The sequence below is a fragment of the Oncorhynchus tshawytscha genome, linkage group LG13 (assembly GCF_018296145.1).
Source record: "Oncorhynchus tshawytscha isolate Ot180627B linkage group LG13, Otsh_v2.0, whole genome shotgun sequence".
NCBI classification, from domain to species: Eukaryota; Metazoa; Chordata; class Actinopteri; order Salmoniformes; family Salmonidae; genus Oncorhynchus; species Oncorhynchus tshawytscha.
In genome coordinates, this window is record NC_056441.1 from 44,147,626 (window position 1) to 44,172,658 (window position 25,033).

Genomic DNA, 25,033 nt, shown 5'->3' on the forward strand with positions numbered 1-25,033 from the left:
CCAGTTTCCAAAAAAATGGGTGTCCATTTGGCTCCCTGAGTCAATGCCTAGGCTTCAGCTTAGCAGGCCTATGCTTTTCTGGTGCGCAGGAGACCTGGGTTCTCACCCTGTGTGTTGGTTACTCTAGTCTAAAATCAATGTACAGAGAGCCCACATGGGGATGTGGTGTTGCTCTCCTGGTTCACGCCTCCAAGAAATAATATGCATACACTTTGAAAATGAAAATTGAAAGAGAAAATGATTAATTGGGTAGTTGTAAAATGAAAACAGCCACTTTCAATTTGCCTTTGATTTTCTGTTTGCCTTTGATTTAGCTCCATTCCATGTTTTAATCTCAACACAAGATCACATAACTACACAGTTCAGATTCTACATGTAAAAAAAAAAAGCTTTTGAAAATATAAATATATTTTCTTCATCTATACAAACAACCAATCAACATATACATACATGTGAAGTTTACAATTCAAGTGTAGGGGAAACTAACAGTTGTAATGCATAACTGTTGTACAATGGTCTTTGTCCTTAGTGTATGTGTCAGCACCAATACATTGAAGTACCATAGACTCATAGTAGATTCCTGGGATAAAGACCCTGATATGACGATAGGACTATTAAAATGCTTTGTATTATGGGACAATTCTCCTTATTGCCAATGGAAATAAAGTAAAACGTACATGCAATGTGATCTTCCGCAAGCTTTAGTATATACACTACATGCTTGATCTGTTACTATGTTTTTGGCAGTCCCCATAGCAAAGCTGTGGTCAATTCCATCACAATTCCAATTATTGCTATTGAATACAATTCCTATGGATTCAACAAGCAGGAATTGAAATCGAACTGACCCAACAGTCACCTCTCACAGGGTGCTCTCCAGTGTGTTGTAGTTGTCCTTGAAGCTCTTGAGCTCCAGGAAGTGTTTTGGCCTCTTGCTGCGCTGGCTGGTAGAGGGCAGGTAGGTAACTTGGATGGTGGGGGGGGTGCTGCGGGCTGGGGAACCGGTCAGGTCCTTGGCTGCTGACTGGTGATGCTGGTCCAGACTGGTGGTGCTGGAGTAGGCTTTCACACTGAGGAAAGAAGAGAGAGGGTAGTGTCAAACTCAAATTAAATGGCATGATAACGTGAGAGTGAAGATTTCTGTGACATGATGGAAGACATCTCTTCCTACTAATATATTTATTTGTTGAGCAAACACATTACTTTTTGTAATAATACTTACACATCAGCCAGTTCATTCAGAGCATCCTGGTATTTCATATATTCCTCTTCCCCAAATACCTAAAACACAGAAAGTCACTTCCACTGACGAACACTGTCAACACGAAAACAGTCAATTCACAAAAACAAAAATCACAAACCCCTGTGCCATGACGTGCACTGTCATATCCCTCCAACAGGTTGTCAATGAGGGTGCTACGGCTGCTCTTGATCAGAGAGTGGGAGTTACGCAGATCCAGCAGCCAGTTGCGGAAACTGCGTCCTGTGATGGCGTTCGGGTTGCGGCCCATCTCCTGCAGCGGGATCCCTGGGGTTGGAGAGGGGACGGATAATTACAAGAAAGAGGATAACGTATGCCAATTGGAATGTACAGCCATGCTTTAAACCATAGGTATCTTAAAATCTCTCTACTATCGGCTCTTACCCGAGTCCCGAATGGCATCTAGAGCCTTCATCCTGTACAGGTAGTTGTAGCAACCTGAGAATATCATGGAGGTCATTAATGATACTATTACAGTACTATAAAAACACAACATCTTGTCCACTACAGAGAACAAATTTGATGCATGTATACATTTGAATGGTGACTTACTGAACTGTGTCCCGTGCTTCAGCCTATCATCCTCCTCAGAGAGCAGACGCGGCTCGAAGCGGATTTCCTGAACCTTGGACAGACGTGCGTCAATCTCTTCCCGCAAACCCTGCAGAAACACCAACAAGGCTCAAACCATCAACATACAAAGATAACACATACTATGGTATTAATCTGTTTGATTGATTGCAGCATAGAGTAGGATAATCATAAATGAGAGAGATGACCGAGAGGTTTGTCTCTGACAGCTGAGGGTCTTGCCTTGGGTGCATTGTGTCCAATAGGGGCATGGGGTCCTCTGCGGGACCTCATAGCAAAACGCATGATCTGCCTCTTGACGAAGATAAATAGCAATACAAACACCTGTGCAAAAAAACTATCCAAGTCAGAATGTCAAGACTATTAGCAATAAGCAATATTAGTATAGTTTTTTTTTTTTTTTAAGGCACAATTCATACCAGTTTGTGCTAATTATAAGTAATTTTAAGTAATGAAATATACCCCGATTGTCTAAGGCAGGGCTCTCCAACCTTGTTCCTTGAGAGCTACCGTCCTGAAGGTAGCTCTCCATGAACAGGATTTGAGACCCCTGGTCTAAGGCATGTGACATGCAACAATATATCACAAAGAAGCTGTAACATTAACGTTAGATAGACCGCTAACTGTTGTTAACCTATTCATCAGGGGCTATTTGTATGCATAGCTTAGCTGGCTGGCTAGCGGTACATCTCTCACGGATTGCACCCAATGATGTGTACATATAGCTAAATCATTGATTGCGCCTAGTAATGCATTTAAAATATCACTTACCAGGCTGCCATATGCCATAACTAGCACTACATTCACACCCGACAAAGGTGACTCGGCCATTCTGAAATGTCCTTCTTCAGAGGTTTCTTGGGTTTGCTACATTACCCAGAAATACTTTTGAGGAGATGGGAAACTCCATATAAATCGTGTTAGCGCACAGGCGTCGTCAATGGGCCGCGCAGTGCATTCCGGGCGATGCTGGGACAAGGGGAGCTCTCTTGCAACGCGTGAATGGGAGCGCTAGCTACAACAATTTCGTGAACAAGAAGTACAACTTTACAAATATTTTCAGAAATGTGAGATAATTAACGTTCTCTGTAATATCTTATAGTTTGGAATCATGCCATTACGTACATTCGAGGAAAATAGCAGGCTAATCAACTCATATCCTGACTTTGAGAAGGGATTGAGCGACGCAGCATGACAACGTGAACACGATTGGTCGACAGTCTGCTGGGTGGGGCGTTATACGTAGGTCCATATATTGCCGATGGGATTCCTATCTCCTCTTTTCTCATATTTTTGCGTTAGATACTAGATCTAAGGGTTGGCTGGCTTGATCCCAGGAGACAGTGAATCAAACATTGAGCCAATGTATGAGTGATATTCCAACGAAACAGTGTATTGATTTTGAGTCAAGCTAGCTACACATTCAATCAAATAACAATTGTGAAGAAGACACATAGCTAGCTAGAATTGTGTAAAAAGAGATGTTCTTCTTCGATGCGGTTAAAAAAAAAAAGGTTTAAATGTAACCTTTATTTAACCTAGGCAAGCCAGTTAAGAGCAAATTCTTATTTACAATGACGGCCAAAGTCGGACGACGCTGGGCCAATTGTGCGCCGACATAATGGACACCCAATCACAGCCGGATGTGATACGCCTGGATTCAAACCAGGGACTGTAGTGACGCCTCTGGCACCAAGCTGCATTGCCTTAGACCGCTCCGCCACTTGGGAGCCTACTCTGGTTTAATGGCGTTTGGCATCCAATAAATGTTGCATTACCGCCACATATATAACTCCCTTATACTTTGCATGAAAATAATAAGAATATATATATATATATATATATATACATATATATATATATTATTTTTTTTACCAGTCATCTAACCCTACACTCATTAAAAACCCTCCAACCTGGGCCTCCAGAGAGGCACAGCGCTCTTATGCACTGCAGTGTGTGCGGCATCACTACAAACCCGGGGTCAATCCCGTGCTGTGACACAGCCGGCTGTGTCAGGTGACCTATGAGGCGCTGCACAATTAGCCAAGCATCGTCCGTGTTAGGGGAGGTTTTGACACCCAGGATTTCCTTGTCCCATTGCGCTCCAGCGACATCTGTGGCGTGCCAGGTGCCTGCACGCTGACTTCGGTCACCAGTTGTGCAGTGTTTCATCTGACACTTTGGTGCAACTGGCTTCTGGGTTAAGCGTGCAGTGTTTCAAAAAGCAGTGTGGCTTGGCAGGGTCGTGTTCCGAAGGACACATGGCTCTCGACCTTGTTTGGTAAAAGTACCAAACAACAAAACAAAAAAAACACCACCCTACTCCACTAAATCTAACTAGTCGTACCTCAGGCCACCAGCCTGAAAGGACGGGACACTACCACTTAATACACCCTGTAACTCCTCTGACGTCAAATCTTGTACATGCAAATAGTTCTCTGCAGCTGCCACCGCAACCTCAATTGTCTGCGACTAACGTCCCATCCCTGTAGTATAGTTTATAACCATTGCTATAAACTCAAAAAAAAAATCCAATCTTACTGAAGCATACAGCATATCACTTGTTGGCTTATCCCTCTGTACTGGTACAGATCTACTATTCACACTGCTCCTGACTGATATATCCTAGCATCACTTTGTCGGGCAAAGACTCAACATCAAAACTCAAAAGAACAGACAAAGACTCTTCTGTTTCTCCACTCACGCCACCCTGTCCGTTGCACCAAACGATGAGCATCAAGAAGACTAGGAATCTGCCCCTTCAGTTGATCCTCTTTTATATTTACCGCTACCCCAGTAATCACCTCCTTTCAATGGCACCCTTTTCTTGAGCACAAAACAATTCACATCTCTTGTCCCCAGTCATTTGATACGGAGCACCTGCTCCCTCTGACCAACAGAAACACAAACAATTATCACAAGGCCACTTTCGGGTCATAGTAGTGGGGAAGTAGTTTTGGGGTGAGGTGCTACTTGGGGAGTTTTTGCCCGCGCTGCATTCGCCTATATAGGTCCGCTAATACAGGACTATTGGTGGGGAGCCGGTAGCCTTGTGGGTAGGAGCGTTGGGCCAGTAACCGAAAGGTTGCTGGATTGAATCCCCGAGCTGACAAGGTAAAAATCTGTCATTCTGCTGCTGAGCAAGGCAGTTAACTCACTGTTCCCCGGGCGCCGTGGATGTTGATTAAGGCAGCCCTCCGCACCTCTCTGATTCAGAGGGGTTGGGATAAATGTGGAAGACACATTTCAGTTGAATCCATTCAGTTGTACATTTCCCCTTTCCTTTCTTTAAAACCCAAAATACAGTTGAAGTCGGAAGTTTACATATACCTTAGCCAAATACATTTAAACTCAGTTTTTCACAAGTCCTGACATTTGATCCTAGTAAAAATTCCCTGTTTTAGGTCAGTTAGGATCACCACGTTATTTTAAGAATGTGAAATGTCAGAATAATAGTAGAGAGAATTATTTTTTTCAGCTTTGGTTTCCTTCATCACATTCCCAGTGGGTCAGAAGTTTACATACACTCAATTAGTATTTGGTAGCATTGCCTTTCAATAATTTAACTTGGGTCAAACATTTCGGGTAGCCTTCCACAAGCTTCCCACAATAAGTTGGGTGAATTTTGGCCCAATCCTCCTGACAGAGCTGGTGTAACTGAGTCAGGTTTGTAGCCCTCCTTGCTCGCACACGCTTTTCCAAAACTGTCACTACCATCACAGACTTATCTTTATCCTGACGGTGCAAGCCTCGGGCTCCAAGAACTTTACCACACCTACCACCTCTGATACTTCGCCCTCATTTACTTCCATTTCTCCTCATCTCTTCGATCCAGTGTACAGCTCACTCTGCTTACACTTTCTAACATTCTTCAACAAACCATCTCCCTTTTTTCCTCAATTTTTAACCAATTCAAGCTCACCCTCTTCCTCCCTCTTCCTCTCTTCAACCTCCTCTGCCTCTCTTTTCCCCTCCATTCCTCTTCCGTAATCCAAGTGTGCGTCTCATGATAATACAGCACTTCTCCTCAGGGGCACCACTTTGGTTTTAGAGGTAGGGTGTTCTCCCCCAGAATTTGTTTGGGTATCTAAAGCTAATTTTCAGAAATTTTACACATTCCAATATGGCATCTCTATTTAGAACAAAAAGTAAGCAAAAATGCCCACAGTCATCAAGCTAGGTAAAATATCATTATTAAATATGTTTAAGTGATTCATAAGACTGAACAAGATCAAAGGTAATTCAATAATAAATATTGTGTTGCACCTTTAACCAATAGCCTAACATATTAAGAACTCTTGAAAAAATACAAAGACTTTTGATTGTCTTTTGTAAAACGTCCTCTATATCAAATTTCAGCAAGACCGACCAGCCAGCTCGAGCCGCCTGCACGCCTTACCCCCACCAGTCTTGTCAATAACTCAATTCTCTCCAAACACAATTTCCTTCCCAGTTCACACCTTCAATTTGTTTTATTCCCAAGGGAAATATTTTGAAAAAACAACAACAAAAAACTCTACACCTCATACATTAACACACAGAAACAACAAATCCTCCATATAATTAATCTCATAGGACTAATAGTACTGTAGAGCTCTTATGGGTGTGTTAGGCTGTTAATTGGTTACACAGTTTCTTCAAATAACAGTCTCCAGTATCAACATTTCCAAGCAAACAAAAACAGGGAGAAGGGAGACATGCTGAGATAAAATAACATACTCTTGGCCCATTTCAGCCAGCCTTCACAAGACCATAATATACAGTATGTACATATGTCCCGTTTTGTGTTTTACACCTCCGGCAGAGGAATTACATTTCTCAGTGCTTGATAATCAGTTTCACTGGCATATATGTTCTATGGATGGTCTTAAACGGCAGTAATTTATGTCTGAGATGATATGAATATGACTGGTCATTCTAACATATCTGATCTGTATTCATTCATCACCATCAATAGCTTCCAGGTCCAGGTCTTCCTCACATTTTTGTTTTACATGTTTTGTGTCATCGGGAAAAGCCTCTATCAACCCTTGATAAAGTTTTGAAATCAACTTTGGAAGTTTGTCAGACTGCCTTAAAATAACATCTGTCTTGTCCAGTGTTTACTGGACAGAGAGAACAAAGTATTGTATCTCCAAGAATTCACCTCACCTCCATCACAGACTGGTCTTCCCTGGCTGCCTGACCCTGTTGAGACCCCTGTCACCATCTGATCCCCCTACGGTCAGACAAACGACTTTGATATTAAACATTTTTTGTTGTCTGACAGATTATTTGGAATTGGTCTTCTTTCTGCTTTGTATGCGTTAACCTTGTGAAGTCTCTCCCAATCTGTCTGCTGGGATTTGCTGTTTGGTACTCTGCTTGTTGCAGGAGGCCAGTGGACAGAGCTGTGAGGATCGTCAGCTGATGTGGCGCACCTGGGCAAGCTTGGCCTGCAGGCTATAAAGGGTGGCCACATTAGCCAACACTCTCTCTCTCTCTTCCCTGACTGGCAGGCTGGCTTCCATCTCCTTTAGTTTTTTTGGTCTGTTTCCACAACACCCACACACTGCATACACTACCGATCATACAGACATCCACTGCTTATGTTACATTTTTGTATTTATTATTTAGTTTAATAAATGTATTAATTTTTACCTTGAGGTCATGTGTGGTCTCCCTTTGTTGTGAGCCAGGTTGTTGTGAGCCAGGTCTTAACACTGTGGGGGCTCGTCCAATTGGAGACTTTGGTAATATGGGAGTATGTTACTTGTAAATTCGGCTAATTTAATTGGGTTGGCATTTGGTTTGGACCCTGTTTTGTGTAGGGGTAGTAATTGGGGCCAAATTGGGTTCAGCTGTGTTACTGTAGTTCCTAGAATGCAATGTGGTACATTGTTTTGCAGTCTTTGTTAAACAAAGTTTGGGCATGTCACTGATTTTTCCTTGATTGTGTAAGTTTTGGTGGATGCTGGAAAGGAAGCAGCTTTTGTCTACAAAGCCATTTTTTTTCTATTTCCATTGGCGTTTTAGGTGCTGGTACATGTGTTACATTGCTTTGGTAAGGATGTCTACTTCAGTTGGTAGGAACCACATATCACCTTGTAGGTTTCAGGAACTGATCTCCTTTTAAGATCAAGTCATTTTGTTTTCTCCCTAGTGTGGTGGATCCTGCAGGTAGGGTCAATTTGTGATACATTGCCTTGGGAGCACTTCCTTGGCTTCAGATCAGTCACTGTATTTTCTGTTGCCTTTCTGATGGAACCAGTGCATAAATACCCCCTGGCGGTATCTGCACGAAGACTAGGGTTGCAATTATATGGTCAGTTAGGTTTATTAGTTAGAATAGGGCTGGGGCAGTACCATTTTTGTATTGGTTGCCCTTCACATTATCAGTGTACGCTATATACCAACACTAGTTGTTGTCTTTTGTCTCAGTCTAAATTGGTTCTTTTATTTGCATTTATCATGGCTAGTAAATTGATTGCCTGTCTGAAGCACTTTTGGAGCAGTGCACTAAAGAGCAGATAGCACAGACTGCTGAGCACTACAATATTGGATCATAAGCAATTGAAAGACATTATGAAGACTAGTCTAAAAGCCAAGAATTCAGTACCAGTGTGATGCAACTTTATATTAGTGAGCAAAAGGTGAACTCCTAGTGTGGCAGCAGTTCTCAGATGAGTGTCTTGATCTGTAAAAGCTTTTTTTTAATGGATCCTGGTAGTCATACTAAAACTGCCCTTAAGGAGTACCCCTCCCCTCGCCAAAAGTTTAAAGCTGAGAGCAGATCAATGTTCTAAAGTTGATCGTGCCGTACAAGATAAATGATCTGAACAGAGTTTGTAACTTCTGTCAAGGTAAGGGACATTGGAAAAATGAATATCCTGTCCTCAAAGCAAAAAATTCTGGTTGCAACTCAAAAGTACAGTTCTGGCCTAGCTATGTCACTTAATCCAAGTACTATATCTCAGTTTAAGAAGCATGCAGAACCTTCTGGAAAAGCCAGGGCTTCTGACTGTGCTGCACACATTTCTGAGGATTCCATCTCCCTGGTAGGACGTGATGAGAGGATGCATGTCAAAATCTTGAGACACATGCTCTGTGGAATAATTTGTTTCTGAATCCGTATTGCAGTTCAGATGCAGGTGATTCTATACTAATTTGTGGGATGGGGTTTGTTTTTCCTGTGCATACATTGCAACTTGACTCAGATCCTGTGAAAGGAAAGGTTGGTGTCCCCTCATCTACCAGTGGAGGGTATTGAGCTTAGTCTGGGTAACCAGCTAGCTGGTGTACAGGTCTGGGCTGGGGTGCCACCAGGTTGTGTGGTTATACAGCAAACCCCTGTTATCCCTGCTCCTGAGTTAGAGAACTCTCCGGACAGTCCAGTTATCTATCCAGCTTGTCAGCAACTGAACAAAATTCTATGTCTGTTATAGATCCGCTTGACTCGCATTTGCCTCAGCTTCTCGTGGTGATTTGGAGAAGGAACATCAGGATGACCCCTCTTTGAAGGAGCTATTTAAGAGTTCCCAGCTGATAGGATGGAAAGCTCTGCACAAGGTTACTCGATTCAGAACAGTATGCTAGCTAGCAGGTCGGTGCTTCATGGGGGAAACTTTGTAGGTGATCCCACCATGCAGATTGTAGTGCCCTCTAAGTTTGGCCAGACAATGCTTCAAATCTCCCATGATCATGTTGCTGGACATTTGGGATTTAGGAATATAACTGTATTTTGCATTACTTTTCTAAGGTTTAAACATGACATATCTGCTTACGTTAAAACATGTTACACATGCTAGTTGACTGGTAAGCCAAATTAGTCAATTAAACTTGCTGCTCTGTATCCTATTCCTGCCGTTGGTCAGCCTTTTGAACATTTGGTCATTAACTGTTGGTCCTTTGCCCCGCTCTAAGTCTGGCAGTAGCTATTTGCTTAGTGATGTGCCTTGCAACCAGGTACCCTGCTGCTTATCTGCTACTCACTAACTACCAAGTCTGTTGGGAAGGCTTTATCTCAGTTCATCTCTGTATTTGATATTCATTCAGAGTGACAAAGGCTCTAATTTTACCTCACACATGCTTGCACAAGTGCTACAGCAGCTTTGTGTCAAGTGTAACAGTCCTCTGCCTATCATGCACAGTCTCAGGGTGCATTAGAATGTTTTCATCAAACCCTGAAGTCTCTCCTGTGCATACCATACAGAGCTAGATCGTGATTGGGAAGGTTTGCCATGGTTACTGTTGGCAGCTAGAGAAGTTGTCCAGGAGAGAATAAGATTTAGTCTGACTGACCTGTTTTTTGGAAATTCAGTGTGACCCTCTGGCTGTGTTGCAGGACAGGTGGGGAACAGAGCCACCACTAAATGTATTCTTTTTTCAGTGGTTTAGACTGGTAATATACTGTTATCTGCTGGTGAAATGGCAAAAGAGAAACTAAAGTGCACAAGTAAAGATAAAGCATATTTATGACTGTTGGTCTGAACATAGACAATTTAGCCCTGGTTTCCAGGTTTTAGCTGTTACCTATTGTAGGTTATCCTTTTCAGGTGAAGTTTAATGGTCCTTCCATGGTGGTGCGCAAAGTGTCTGAACAGAACTGATTGCAACTCCTAAGCGCAGGAAGGCCACCCAACTTTTTCATGTGAATTTGGATTGTTGAAACCTTATAGTACTCTTGTGCATCGACTCCTGTTAAGTCAGGTGACTATTTAACTTAGTTCTGCTCTTTCTGCATTCTCAGTATGTTGTATGAGGAGAGTTCAGCTCCTGATGCTGTTTTGCAAGGCCGTTTGAGACGTTCAGGTTGGGGAATTTGCATGCTCTGCGGCATTTGGATGATGGTAAACATATGGAGTTGGTTGAACACATTGAAAGTTATCCTGCGCCATTTTCTGATACGCCCTCTCATACTCATCTCATTGACCATGATGTTGGAGATGCTCAACCAATAAGGCATCGCTTCTACCATGTTTCTCCTGACAAGCGCAAGTACTTGACTTCTGAGTTTAAGTGCATGATGGGTAACAATATTACTGAACATTCTTCTCGTTCCAGTTGGGCTTCACCTTGTCTGTTAGTCAAGAAGCCTGCATCTTTTAGGCCATGCAGACTGTCGTGAAGTTAACATTCCAAAGCCTGATTCCTTTCCTCTTCCTCGTATTGAGGATTGTGTTGATCAAGTGGGTTCTGCACAATTTGTGAGCAAGTTTGATGTTCTAAAAGGGTACTGGCAGGTCCCCTAGTTTCTGAGAGCAAGGGAGATATATGCTTTAATCACAACCTCTGGACTGTGTACACAGTTATTCCCTTTGGTTGCGTAATGCACCTGCAACATTTCAGGGCCTCATGAACCGTGTCTCTGGTCTGGACGGATGTGGGATGTATTTGGATAATGTGGTCATTTTATAGTGACACCTGGTCTCTGCATGTCCAACGTATACAAGCGCTGTTTGATCGTTAATCTGGCCAAATGTGAGTTTGCACTTATCTGGGCAAAGTGGTCTGTCAGAATGTGGTTCGCCCAGTGCATGCCAAAGTGGAAGCTGTTGAGCAGTGTCCCATCCCATGACTATGAAGGAGCTTATGCATTTTCTCGATTATGGTTGGTTATTAGGGATAGGCGTCCCGTCAACGGGGCAGTTGTAAATCATGCATTGCCGTGTGTCACGATCGCAGATTTTAGAGAAACAACAAATGTAGGTACATATAAGTGTATATCAGCTGAAAGCTTGAATTCTTAAATATAACTACACTGTCCAATTTACAGTAGCTATTACAGAGAAAAAATGCCATGCTATTGTTTGAGAGTTCCTAACAAACCACTTTTTTTCACCGTGATAGGTTTGATAAATTCACCTCTGAAATCCTGCTCTGATTTATCATCCAAAGGGTCCCAGAGATAAAATCCTTTTTCATATTCTGAAAAGGTCCATAGAGCATGCACGATCGATTTTGTATTTCCACGCGTTCATTTTGCAAAGAAAGTGAATCTGTGAAAATCTAACCCTAAATGTTTCAACCAGTCAAATCATGTTTGTGTTTATTCCTCAGAGATCCTAGAACGTAACCAGACTTCACTATATCATTAGGAGTGTAGTATATCCTATAGGACACCAAATTTGGTCAGAGAGCAAAAGCCTTTCATGGCACGCTGATGACGCGGCTGGTCTAAACTTAACTAACTTCATCAAAAAAGCACCAATCGGTGTCAAACAACGCTAGCTTGATAGCTAATGAGCTGTGCTTTACGGGAGTAAAGGAAACCCTATATCTGTTGCAAAATGTTGCTGCTAACCTTGTGCGACAGCAAGCCTTTTCCTTTTGGTCAAAAATTATAAGAATATGGATAGTTATGAAAATTGGGTGTTTTGCAAATGTTGAACTTATAATATGGCTACTAAAACTGGAAAAGCTAAATCAAAGTCCAAGTATACAGATTTGATGATATTCTTGCAGAAAAATGTAACAAATGTCTCCACGATTTGCCTAAATGTACCTGGGTGACTTCACACTAAATGTCATGTAGTTTGCTCATACTTCAAGTTATCTGCCTGAACCTTTGCACATACACTGATGCCATCTTGTGGACACCATCAGCGTTACAACCAGAGTGATGGCTAGATTTGGGACCTTTCTGTTGCATTTCAAAGATTGTGGTAGAAAAATGATTTTAAAATTTTTCTTCTACCAGATCTATTGTGTGATATTCTCCTGCATTCAATTTACATTTCCTAGAACTTCAATGTTTCCTTTCAAATGGTACCGAGAATATCCTTGCTTCATGGCCTGAGCTACAGGCAGTTCATTTAGGTGCAGTATATTTGGTTGGTCAGATGTGAAGTTGCATTTTTGAGAATGTGACGACACTTGTGTTCTGCCCCAGTGCTTGTTGCTGCTGGTTTGAATGATCTGTTCATACTCCATGTACAGCACGAGTCAAAAGTTTGGACACCTACTCATTCAAGGATTTTTATTTGTTTATTTCAACATTGTAGAATAATAGTAAAGACCAACTATATGAAATAACACATATGGAATCATGTAGTGAACAAAAGTGTTAAACAAATTAGCTTTGAGCACACTTGCGAAGTGTGCAAAGCTGTCAAGGCAAAGGGTGGCTACTTTGAAGAATATAAAATATATTTTGTTTAACACTTTTGGTTACCACATGATTCAATATCTGTTATTTCATGTTTTGATTTCTCCGCTGTTATACAATGTAGAAAATAGTACAAATAAAGAAACCCTTGAATGAGTAGGTGTCAACTTTGGACTGGTACTGTATATTAGCCTTATAGTGGTCCTGCTAAACACCCAATCAATAAGACAAATCGGACAGTCTAGGATAGGTAATCACTATAATTATTTTAGTTTATCTATTTCATTGCAGTTCTTAGAGGTGGGTGACCACGTGTCGAATGTCTAGCTTCCTTGAAGCGCCCAGTCAACCACATGACGGAGCTATATGTAGCGTCAGAGTGGAAAAGAAACAGGTACATTCTAAGTCCCTCGCTTATTGTCTGCGCGAGTCGGTTCGGCATAATTCCTCACATAGATACGTGTATTACTCTAGAGGTTTTATTTAGTCGAATTCCGACTAGGAGGTCGACAGAGAGACCGCTTGGTCGGTTGTGTTGCAGAATCAGACTTCAACTGGGTTTCTGGTCAGTATATCATTTATTTACATTATTTTGGGCCTACGGGCCTACCTAGAGCCTCTGTGTCGTGTGTGTGTGTGTATATACAAGAACACATCGGTAGCGTTTCTAAAGGGGTGTCTTGGTTCTGCATAGTGCAATTTGTGCGTTAATTACCACGTTAATGTGCGGCCTATGCGTCTGGACTCAATAGCATGCGGTATGAATGAACATGTGAATAAGTTAAGCTAACGGTGATGATTTGAGTGGGTGAGAACAACAATGTAGTTAGCTAGTTGCAATGCTGATTGTTAGTAAGTCTTATTTTCGCCATCGTCGAGGTTGAGAAGAACGGAATCTCATCGACAACTTCGATAAAGCTAACGTTAGCTGGATGTCCCCTAAAAAATGACATGGCTAGCTATATGTTAGTCAATGTTTTCGAAACAATTCTATTTCTTGAAATACCTGATGTTGACCAACTCGTGGTTTTAGTTAAATAATATTCATGGAGTTTATGTAACGCCAGCTAGCCTAGTTAAGCCAAAGACACCAATAGCTAGTTAGCGCGCTAACGTCAGCTAAATAAAAACATGTTGAGAATATATCCGTAGTGATGTTGCATCGTTCGCGAGTAGACACCATTAAAACATGCTAAGTTAGCTAGCAAGCTACCTAGTAGTTATTTTTAGTTGACGTTAGCTAGCTAACTTCCCAGCAAATGTGGGACAAACGTAATTTGCCTGGTCTCAATTAGTTAACGAACTCCCATTTCATCGGACAGCATTTGCATATACGAGTTATCTAACGTTACCCAATTAAAGTGAATTAGTTAACGTTAGCTGTCCAATTAGTTAACGTTAGCTAGTTAACCATCACTTTGTATGGGTCGTTACCACAACCAAAGTCATAAACCATGTATATTTCCACAAGTTCACTAATGAAAATTAGGGCTGGGAATTGCCATGATACGATATTCTCAGGTTCTTAAGTGCTACTACGATTTAATTGAACATTTTATTTAACATTCATATTTACAATGACTGCCTACCAAAAGGCATCCTAGGATTAAAAATAAAATATATAAAAATGTATAAATATAGGACAAAACACACATCACGAGACACTACATAAAGCGAGACCTAAAGTCAACAACATAGCAAGGCAGCAACACATGACATGGTAGCAGCATAAAACATGGTACAAACATTATTGGGCACAGACAACAGCACAAAGGGCAAGAAGGTAGAGACGACAATACATCACACAAAGCAGCCACGGAACTGTCCAGTAAGTGTCGATGATTGAGTCTTTGAATAAAGAGATGTGGGATAAAACTGTCCAGTTTGAGTTTGTTGCAGCTTGTTCCAGTCGCTAGCTGCAGCAAACTGAAGAGGAGCGACCCAGGAATGTGTGCTTTGGGGACCTTTAACAGAATGTGACTGGCAGAACGGGTGCTGTATGTAGAGGATGAGGGCTGTAGTAGGTGTCTCAAATAGGGGTGAGTGAGGCCTCTGAGGGTTTTTAGAAATGAGCATCAACCGTGTGCGATAGGTATAAAGAGATGACCAGCTTCCAGAGTGCAGCAGTAGCGTGCTGTGGTTCTGGGGCCTGGGCCTTCAGTGAAGTCCTACACAGTCCCACCTGAATTAATCCACCTCTTATTACCGTCATTATGATGCCATGGCTCTAGACACTATACATTTAGACAGAAACGCAGTATAACCAGGTGTTGCGTCACCTTGAAATTGACATTTTTATTCAGAGAATTGCAGGGGAAGAGTACAATACCTTTTCATTGTGCAGCTTCGTTGCCCTGCGCGCTTGTTCGTTGAGCTGTAGATCCACTCGGGTGTCCCCAAAAGTTTTCAAAATCACCATTGCTTGTAAGTGCCCAGCCGTACTTTGGTGTCTCGTTGCTGCCTTGGTTAGACAACTCAGGTTTGCAAAGCCAGTGTGGCTCCAAACACAATCGATCACTTGCAAATAATAGGCATTCCCAGCAGTACAGTTTGCAGTGCTTCTCGGAGCCTGTTAGTCATTGATAGCGCCCATAATTGAAAGTGGCGACCGAACCCCTTTCCCGCCTGTGACAGGCAGCGTCGGCGTCTACCTCTCCTGACAATGTCTAATTTTTCTTGAAAAGTTTATCTTGAGAATGGCGTTATAATTATATCCTCAACCAAATCGATATCTTCTCCTTCCGCCATTGTGGGTTGAAAAAACAGCTTAGTAGTACGCAAATTAATTTGTTGATCAATTTCAGTTTCCTAGTTCTGAGATCTGCCCATATAGGACCTGCCTCTCAATATTGGTAATCCAATCAAAAGACGTGCACGCATTACGCCTGCTAGCTGGCTCCTGTGTAACACTGGAGCCAGCCAGCCGGTGTACAATAGCCAACTCTAAAGCTAATTGGTTGACACAATTTTAATTTCCATTCACTTTAAGTTACAAGTGCCCGCACTGTTGATTCTGAAGGCCTGAGGGCAGATTTTAGACCCCTGGCAACACATGATGGCTGAATATGATTGGATAAAATATCTAACATAAAGACCAGCCCTCAATCTCAACCTGGGGCTGGAAGCAGTGCAACCAAGAGGAACGCTATGAATTGAAGAGTGTAACTCTTACTCTGGGGAATAATTTAATACATTTTTGTGAGAAAATATATTTAAAAAATATATATATATTCTGAGGATGTTTAGGCCAGCAGAGAAGGCCTTGCTGGCCCTGACGGCCCACCACTGGAGTGCAGTGATTGTGTCCTATAAGGAGCATTGGTGGCAAATCTTATGGCCGAATGGTAAATAACGTCTGCTTGAGAGCACCCTTACCTGCCAATCTATAAATTGTCTCTGTAATCTAGCGTGGGTAGGATGGTCATTTGAATCAGGGTTAGTTTGGCAGTTGGGGTGAAAGAGGAACAATTACGATAGAGGAAACCAAGTCTAGATTTAAGCTTGCAGCTTTGATATGTGCTAAGAGAAGGACAGTGTACCATCTAGCCATACTCCCAAGTACTTGTATGAGGTGACTACCTCGTGCTAAACCCTCAGGTAGTAATCCCACTTGTGGGGAAGTGCATTCTTTATGCCAAATCATATAACCTTTGTTTTGGAGGTGTTCATAACAAGGTTAAGGGTAGAGAGAGCTTGTTTGACACTAAGAAAGCTTTGTTGTAGAGTATTTAACACAAAATCTGGGGCGGGGCCTGCTGAGTATAAGACTATCATTTGCATATAAATGGATGAGCGCTTCCTACTGCCTGAGCTATTTTGATGTAAATTGTGAAGAGCATGGGGCCAAGGATCGAGCCTTTGGGTACTCCCTTGGTGACGGGCAGTGGCTGAGAGAGCAGATTTTCTGACTTTATACACTACAGTCTTTGAGAGAGTTAGCAAACCAGGCCAAAGACCCTGCGAAGACACCAATACTCCTTTGCCGGCCCACAAGAATGGAATGGTGTACCGTATCAAAAACTTTGGTCAATAAAAATAGCAGCACAACATTGCTTAAAATCAAGGACAATGGTGACATCATTCAGGACCTTTACAGTTGCAGTGACACATCATAACCTGAGCGGAAACCAGATTGCATACCAGAGAGAATACTATAGACATCAAGATAGTCAGTCGATTATTGACAAGTTTGGTCAACACTTGATAAACAGAGCAAAATGGTAATAGGCCTATAACCGTTAGGATCAGCTTGATCTCCCCTTTAAATCAAGGATGAACCGTGGCTGCGTTCCAAGCAATGGGAACCTCCCCAGAAAGGAGAGATGGACTTGGCAATGATAGGGGCAGCAACCTTAATAACTTCTTAGGGCTGCAATCCCGTTAACGGGATCGCTATGACAACAGCCAGTGAAAGTGCAGGGCGCCAAATTCAAAACATGACATTTCTCTTAATTAAAATTCCTCACGTATTTTATACCGTTTTGAAGGTAATCTTGTTGTTAATCCCACCACAGTGTCCGATGTCAAATAGGCTTTACAGCGAAAGCACCACAAACGATTGTCACCACCAACTCATAGAAAAACACAGCCATTTTTCCAGCCAAAGGGAGGAGTCACAAAAAGCACAAATAGAGATAAAAATTAATCACTAACCTTTGATCTTCATCAGATGACACTCATAGGACTTCATGTTACACAATACATGTATGTTTTGTTCGATAAAGTAAATTTTTATATACAAAAATCTCAGTATACATTGGCGTGTTACGTTCACTAGTTCCAAAAACATCCAGTGATATTGCAGAGAGCCACATCATTTTACAGAAATACTCATAAATGTCGATGAAAATGCAATAATCTTTACGGAAAAAGTAAACCATGCAATAATCTGAGAACGGCACTCAGATTTGAATTTTTTTTTAATCCGCCATGTTGGCGTCAACAGAAATCAGAAATAACATTATAAATATTCCCTTACCTTTGATCTTCATCAGAATGCACTCCCAGGAATCCTAGTTCCACCATAAATGTTTGATTTGTTCGATTATGTCCATTTATTTATGTACAAGTAGCTACTTTTGTTATGACGTTTAGTACACAAATCCAAACGCTCGTGCAGGTCCAGCTGAACGTTGGACGAAAACTTCAAAAAGTTATAGTACATTTCGTAGAAACATTTCAAACTAAGTATAGAAACATTTCAAACTAAGTATAGAATCAATCTTTAGGATGGTTTTTATCATAAATCTTCAATAATGTTCCAACTGGAGAATTCCATTGCCTGTAGAAAAGCAGGTCGCTTTCATGTGAAATGCGCATGACCAGGACCTAGTTCTCTGCCAGACCACTGACTCAAACAGCTCTCATCCGGCCCCACATCACAGTGGAAGCCTCATTCAAGTTTCTAAAGATGGTTGACATCTAGTGGAAGCCTTAGGAAGTGCAACACAACCAATATCCCACTGTATTCAATAGGGGCTGGGTTGAAAATCGACCAACCTCAGATTTCCCACTTCCTGTTTGGATTTCTTCTCAGGTTTTTACCTGCCATATGAGTTCTGTTTATACTCACAGACATCATTCAAACAGTTTTAGAAACGTCAGAGTGTTGTCTACCCAATACTACTAATAATATGCATATATTAGCAACTGGGACTGAGGAACAGGCCGTTTCCTCTGGGCACCTTTCATCCTAGCTACTCAATACTGCCCCTGCAGCCATAAGAAGTTAAAGAAAGGGTTTAAACCATCTGATCCAGATGTTTTTTGGGGGTGAAGTTTCAGGAGCTCCTTGCGCACCTCGGACTCAGTGACTGCTTGCAGGGAGAAACTTTGTTGCGGGGCAGGGGAAAAAGAGGGAGCAGCATCGGGGATAGTCGCATTAGAAGGTGTGGAGGATGAGAAAATGTTGGACGGGATAAGGAAATGTTGGACTGGGATGAGGAAATTTGGGATGGGCAAGGAGGCATGGCGGAGTCGAATAGGAATCCTGACTTAATGAAGTGGTGATTAAAGCTCAGCCATGTGCTTCTTGTCAGTAACAACCACATCAACATTAAAGGACATGGGCAGTTGTAAAGGAGCAGGGTTTATTCTCCACGTCTTTAACTGTTTTCCAGAACTTCTTGGGGTTAGTCCCACAGAGAGAGAGAACTGCTCCTTAAACTAACTAACTTTGGCCTTCCGGATAGGTGCGCTTTTCCCCCTCATTTGCCTGAACGATATGTATTGCAATTCTCACGATTCTATACAGAACAGAAATATAAACGTAAGATTCAACAAGTTCAAAGATTTTACTGAGTTACAGTTCATAGAAGGAAATTAGTCAATTGAATTAAATTAATTAGGTTGTAATTTATGGATTTCACATGACTGGCCAGGGACCCAGCCATGGTGACTTGGGAATGCATAGGCCCACCCACTAGGGAGCTCGGCCCAGACAATCAGAATGAGTTTTTCCCCACAAAAGGACTTTACACAGACATAAATACTCCACCTCATTCCGACTATCCTGCAGGTGAAGAAGCCGGATGTGGAGGTCCTGGGTTGGTGTGGTTACACGTGGTAGCGGTTGTGTGTCTGGTTGGACGTACTGTTAAAGTCTCTAAAATAATATTGAAGGCGGCTTATGGTAGAGAAATTAACATTCAATTCTCTGGCAACAGCCCTGTTGGACTTTCCTGCAGTCTCTGCACACTACCTCAACTTAAGGCATCTGTGGCATTGTATTGTTACAACTGCACATTTTAGTGGCCTTTTGTCCCCCAGAACAGGGAGCATCTCTGTCATGATCATGCTGTTCAATCATTTTTTGATATACCACACCTGTCAGGTGGATGGATTATTTTGGCAAAGAAGAAATGCTCTCTAAAAGGGGTGTAAACAAATTTGTGCACAACATTTGAGAGAAATACACTTCTTGTGCATTAGGAAACATTTCTGGGATATTTTATTTCAGCTCATGAAACATTGGACCAACACTGTACATGTTGCATTTTTATATTTTTGAACAGTATTTTTATGGCTATTTAATGTTCCAAACAGATTGCTCACCATATGCAGCAGAGGGTAAAGAGAGCCATGAGAATGAGTTTTGAACTGTCATGAAAACAAATTGGCTTCCTATTTAAAAGGATGGTGGACAAGCTATGAAGGAAAAATAGAGGTTTTTGGTACAGGAAACTTGTGCAATTTTTTTTTTGTGATCTTACAAAAATGAGACTATATATATTCAAATAGTATCCTGATATACAGTGGGGTAAAAAAGTATTTAGTCAGCCACCAATTGTGCAAGTTCTCCCACTTAAAAAGATGAGGCCTGTAATTTTCATCATAGGTACACTTCAACTATGACAGACAAAATGAGAAAAAAAAATCCAGAAAATCACATTGTAGGATTTATAATGAATTTATTTGCAAATTATGGTGGAAAATAAGTATTTGGTCAATAACAAAAGTTCATCAATACTTTTATATACCCTTTGTTGGCAATGACAGAGACTAAATACTTTTTTGCCCCACTGGACAGTATTTACTGTGAGTTTGTCAAACCGTTTGGGGGGGCATGAAGTTGTTCCTGTGAGAAGTACAGGCAAGGTGCGCATTACCCTGTGGCTGATTACCCCAAGTTACCCTAAGAGTTAGGCCTACATTATATTCCTGTGTTTATGTAAGTTTTTTTGGGACATACAATTCATCAATAGGGTGCTGATTAGTTAAAATATTTACTTTTGGGATCTCGCTAATGATTAGTCCAATAGGGTAAATGTAGCCCCATGCTTCAGCCAAATTATTTATAGCCACTATGCTGCATCATTTGGACTACATGTGATAATGTTTATTGCTAATAGCATACCTGATAGTATAAGCTATATGCATGGTCCTGTATATTAAGAATTTTACCCATCTTATTGTAGAAATCATGTTTTGTTCATTTAGGTTGTGGAATGTCCTTTTAAAGTCACCAGAACTGAGCTTCTTAGTCTGGGAGGACCCTGGACCCCTTCTATTTGCCACAGAACCTCACTCTCCCATTTTTCTTTCGCAGGTGTTATTCCTTTGTAAATACTGTTATTTGTATATACTGTAAACTATGACCCCAGTGGGCGGAAACCGAGCCCGCGGCAGCTGGGAGCAGCAGACGCAGACAGGCCAGACACAGCACAAGCAGAGGCCTCAGGTTGGTACCTGGCCCGTGGCCCTGCTGCCCACACAGGATGTCATGCACTTAGTCACATCACACACTGACCCAACAGCTGATGCATTAGTTTTCATGGTGAAACACATTGGAAGTGGTTCTGGATGATTTTACATTGGGGTGTGTCCCACATGACACCTTATTTCCTAAAGTGCACTACTTTTGACCAGAGCCCTATGGTAAAAAGTAGGGCCAAGACAAAACCAGTATCGCGATACGCATTAGTATCATGGCAAGGAATCACAACACAAAGCAGATTTATCTTCTTAAGGAAAACAGCCCTAAAGTTTGAAACAAACATGTTGTCATCCAAACTATAGCACACAATATTTTACATACATCAGGTTTTTAAAAGACCGAAGAGACTGGTCTGCTTCGTGTCTTCATTTTTGCCATGCAAAAAACATTGCAATTACAGTCCTAGTCAAAATCAGTGCACCTTTTTAAGGAATAGGGTGCCATTTCGGGGAGCACACACTGACCCAACAGCAGACGCTTTAGTTTTCATGGTGCAATGCCTTAGTTGGAAGTAGTACTCAGTGTTTTCCACAGGTATCTGGAGTAGCCAGCCAAATAAAAAAAGTAACCAGCCAGGCCTCCCCTGAGCAATAACATTTTTTGCCGCCTGACCCATATTTTGGTGTCTCTGGTACATTCTAATGGTTCCATCTGAAATACACAGCAAAATGATTGAGTACTTTATCAAATTTACCTCCCAGATTAAGAAATGTTGTGATATTTTATTTAACCTTTATTTAACTAGGCAAGTCAGTTAAAGAAAAACTGTGAGAGCCGGAATTCTTACTTGGTTGGTAGGTGATCAAATACTTATGTCATACAATAAAATGCAAATTAATTACTTAAAAATCATACAATGTGATTTTCTGGATTTTTGTTTTAGATTCTGTCTCACAGTTGAAGTGTACGTATGATAAAAATTACAGAACTCTACATGCTTTGTAAGTAGGAAACACTGCCGATTTTGCAGGTTATCAAATACTTGTTCTCCCCACTGTGTGTGTATACATACATACATACATACATGAGGTTGACCGATTTATGATTTTTCAACGCCGATACCAATTTATTTGATGATCAAAAAAAGCCGATACTGAATAATTCGTAGTTCAGTTACCTTTGTTCCTGTACCCAAGAAATCAATGGTGGACATATCGAAGCAAGTTGTGACAGCAGACTGGAATAGGGAGAGATTGAACATGCCGTTAACACTCCAGCCAGCTGGTCTGCGCATGCTCTGACATGGAACCCAAATCATCTGTGCTCGTGCACCATCGTGCATAAATTAATTTTGTCCCCCCACACCAAACACGATCACGACACACCGATTAAAATATCAAAACAAACTCTGAATCAATTATATTAATTTGGGTACAGGTCAAAATGCATTCAACATTTATGGCAATTTAGCTAGCTAACTTGCTAGCTAATTTGTTGTAATTAGCTAGCTTGCTGTTGCTAGCTAATTTGTCCTGGGAAGTTATGTTACCTGAAATGCACAAGGTCCTCTACTCCACCAACTCTACTCTAATCCATACATAAAACGGTCAACCGACGCGTTTCTAGTCATCTCTCATTCTTCCAGACGTTTTCTTCTCGTGACTTTATATTGCGGTTGGAAACTTTCATAAATTCGGTGCATTTCCGCCACGGACCTCGTTCGTCTTCAGTCACCCAAGTGGGTATAACCAATGAGGAGATGGGAGAGGCAGGACTTGCAGCGCAATTTCCCTTTGTAGAGACCTTGCCGCTTGTCTCGTGTCTAAGCTGTTGAATTGTGACTCCACTTTGACTCTACTGACTTTTTGCCTGTTTGTTTGCCTTACGGAGGGAACTACAAATATACTTTTCGTATTTGACCATATACCCCGTCACCTTGCATTGGTTAAATGCGGTGGATCGCGCTTTCAGGTTTGCGTGAATGCTGCCATCTATCCACGGTTTGGTCTGGTCTGGTTTGGGTAGGTTTTAATAGTCCCAGTGGGAACAACATCCCCTATATACTTCCTGATGAACTCAGTCGCGGTGTTCGTGTATACATCAAATGTTTTTCTGAGGCTACCTGGCACATGTCCCAGTCTGTGTGACCAAAACAATCTTTAAGCATGGATTCCGATTGGTCAAACCCAGTGTTGAATAGTCCTTAGCGCTAGTGATGCACCGATATGACATTTTTGTCCGATACCGATATCTGATATTTTCCATGCCAAATAAAAACAATACCGATATTTAAAATGTTGCGCCCTCTTAAGCATTCTAGTGCAGTTAAATAGTTCACACACAAATGGAAGCAGCGGTTTAAGGCACTGCATCTCAATGCAAGAGGCGTCACTACAGTCCCTGGTCGAATCCAGGCTGTATCACATCCGGTCGGGATTGGGAGTCCCATAGGGCGGCGCATAATTGGCCCAGCATCGTCCTGGTTTGGCCGGGGCAGGCCGACTCAAAACCTATTTTTTTCACTTACTTGCTGTGCTGTTTCGTTGTTCAGTCGTTTCATTCTCAACCAGGATTTCTATGGAAGGCCGTTTGGGTCTTTGCGTGTCAAAAAATGTACTATTTAAAACTATTTGACATGTCAAATAAGCTTGTTGACCAATCAGGACCTGAATATGATTGCGTGTCACAATTTAACGCGTTCATACATTTTTTACGTAGTTATTACACATTGATTACACTCACTCGTATTTCAGATGTCATAACGATTCATCGATACGTATGCTATGATGCTGGTAAAGTTGTCTCGTGCACCTAGAGTACTGGTCATAAATAAATCTAGCCAGCTCATGGATGCAAACAATCTGTTTCAGTTGCTATAGTTAACTCGCTAACTATATAGCTATGTGTCATCTAAAATAATCCTAATTTATAAGACGGTTCTTATTTGATTAATGGTGGTCGGACCCATCTATGTTGTAGCTAGCCACAAAAAGGATTAGCCACAATAGTGGACTTTGAGGTTAGCCTTAAATAAAATGATGGCATAATTCTACTATTTGTATTAATTTGCATTATTGTCAATTACATACTTGTATTTTGAAGGCAAACTGCAAATTCCGCTATTGTGCCTAATCCTTTTTGTGGCTAGCTTCACAACACATAACCCAGTCCGGTCGAGCCTCACTAACCAGACGACGCTAGCTGGCTGCTTATACCGTTAGCTTTGGGCAACAGGATAAGTAGCTGACTAGCTATTTATTTTCATGAACTGAAGTTCAATTTCACGAGGCGAACAACAGGTGGCAACCTAGCTAATACTTACAAGGATTCCTAAATCATTGCTAAGAATAATGAAAATGACTGCAGTTTCTACTGGTCATTGTTTTCAGGCTAGTTGTATTGGTGCTAGCTAGGTACCAAGCTAAAGCTAGCTACCCCAGAAGTTGCGGTCGAACAAATGATGCTGTATTACCAACGCGGTATTGTAAACACATCGTTCGAGGCCGGTGTTTGCTGACTTTTTTTGTACAGCTTTGACCGTGCTAATATATCTTTTTTGACACGCAAAGACCCAAACGGTGTTCCATAGTATGTATGTCGTGAAGCTAATTACCGTGATGCTATTACTGTGTAACTCTGGTAGGGCAACATCGGAAAAATAGCGCACTTGGTAGATTTATCCGGTGCTCGACCAGTCGGCGAAAGCCAACATCACCCACGACAGAGAGTGGTTGATTGTCAATGGCAATGAATTCCATTATCTTGGCTTTAATGGATTTCACCTTTTGAGTTTTCTCGCTGACATTTTGTTACTCTTTCAAATGACTCCATGACTTGTTGACTGCTTAACACACAGCACACATTGTGGGCTAGTTTAGGAATGCTGTGTTGCACGTATTGCGCAAAATTTTATGTGGCGTCATTACGTCATGTACCTTCG

General features: G+C 41.6%; 2 protein-coding genes across 15 annotated transcripts in view; one reads left to right on the forward strand and one right to left on the reverse strand.

The window, feature by feature from the left end:
- Positions 1-318: 318 nt before the first annotated feature.
- LOC112266619 (protein C1orf43) lies at positions 319-3,070 on the reverse strand. 3 transcript variants are annotated; one of them, XM_024444263.2, is made up of 8 exons: positions 2,978-3,063; positions 2,624-2,867; positions 2,075-2,176; positions 1,814-1,922; positions 1,646-1,699; positions 1,362-1,528; positions 1,223-1,281; positions 319-1,070 (listed from the first exon to the last, which is right to left on the reverse strand). In XM_024444263.2, the coding sequence occupies exons 2-8, from the start codon at positions 2,681-2,683 to the stop codon at positions 863-865; spliced, it is 759 nt and encodes a 252-aa protein (XP_024300031.1). In that variant the 5' UTR covers positions 2,684-2,867; positions 2,978-3,063; the 3' UTR covers positions 319-862. The 3 variants fall into 3 exon arrangements, with proteins under 3 accessions (XP_024300031.1, XP_024300032.1, XP_024300030.1); XM_024444264.2 differs by having other exon boundaries at positions 2,075-2,189; positions 2,624-3,070; XM_024444262.2 differs by having other exon boundaries at positions 2,624-3,069.
- Positions 3,071-13,294: 10,224 nt separating this feature from the next.
- Positions 13,295-25,033, forward strand: part of LOC112266616 (ubiquitin-associated protein 2-like) — a 79,248-nt gene continuing 67,509 nt past the window's right edge. For 5 of the 12 annotated variants that reach the window (XM_024444254.2, XM_024444249.2, XM_024444256.2 and 2 more), the window contains exons 1-2: positions 13,296-13,503; positions 20,986-21,117. In XM_024444254.2, coding sequence (XP_024300022.1) covers positions 21,031-21,117 — 87 coding nt within the window. In that variant the 5' untranslated portion in view covers positions 13,296-13,503; positions 20,986-21,030. Of the gene's footprint in view, positions 13,504-20,985; positions 21,118-25,033 lie in introns of all 12 variants that reach the window. The other 7 variants (XM_024444247.2, XM_024444248.2, XM_024444255.2 and 4 more) reach the window with 3 other exon arrangements.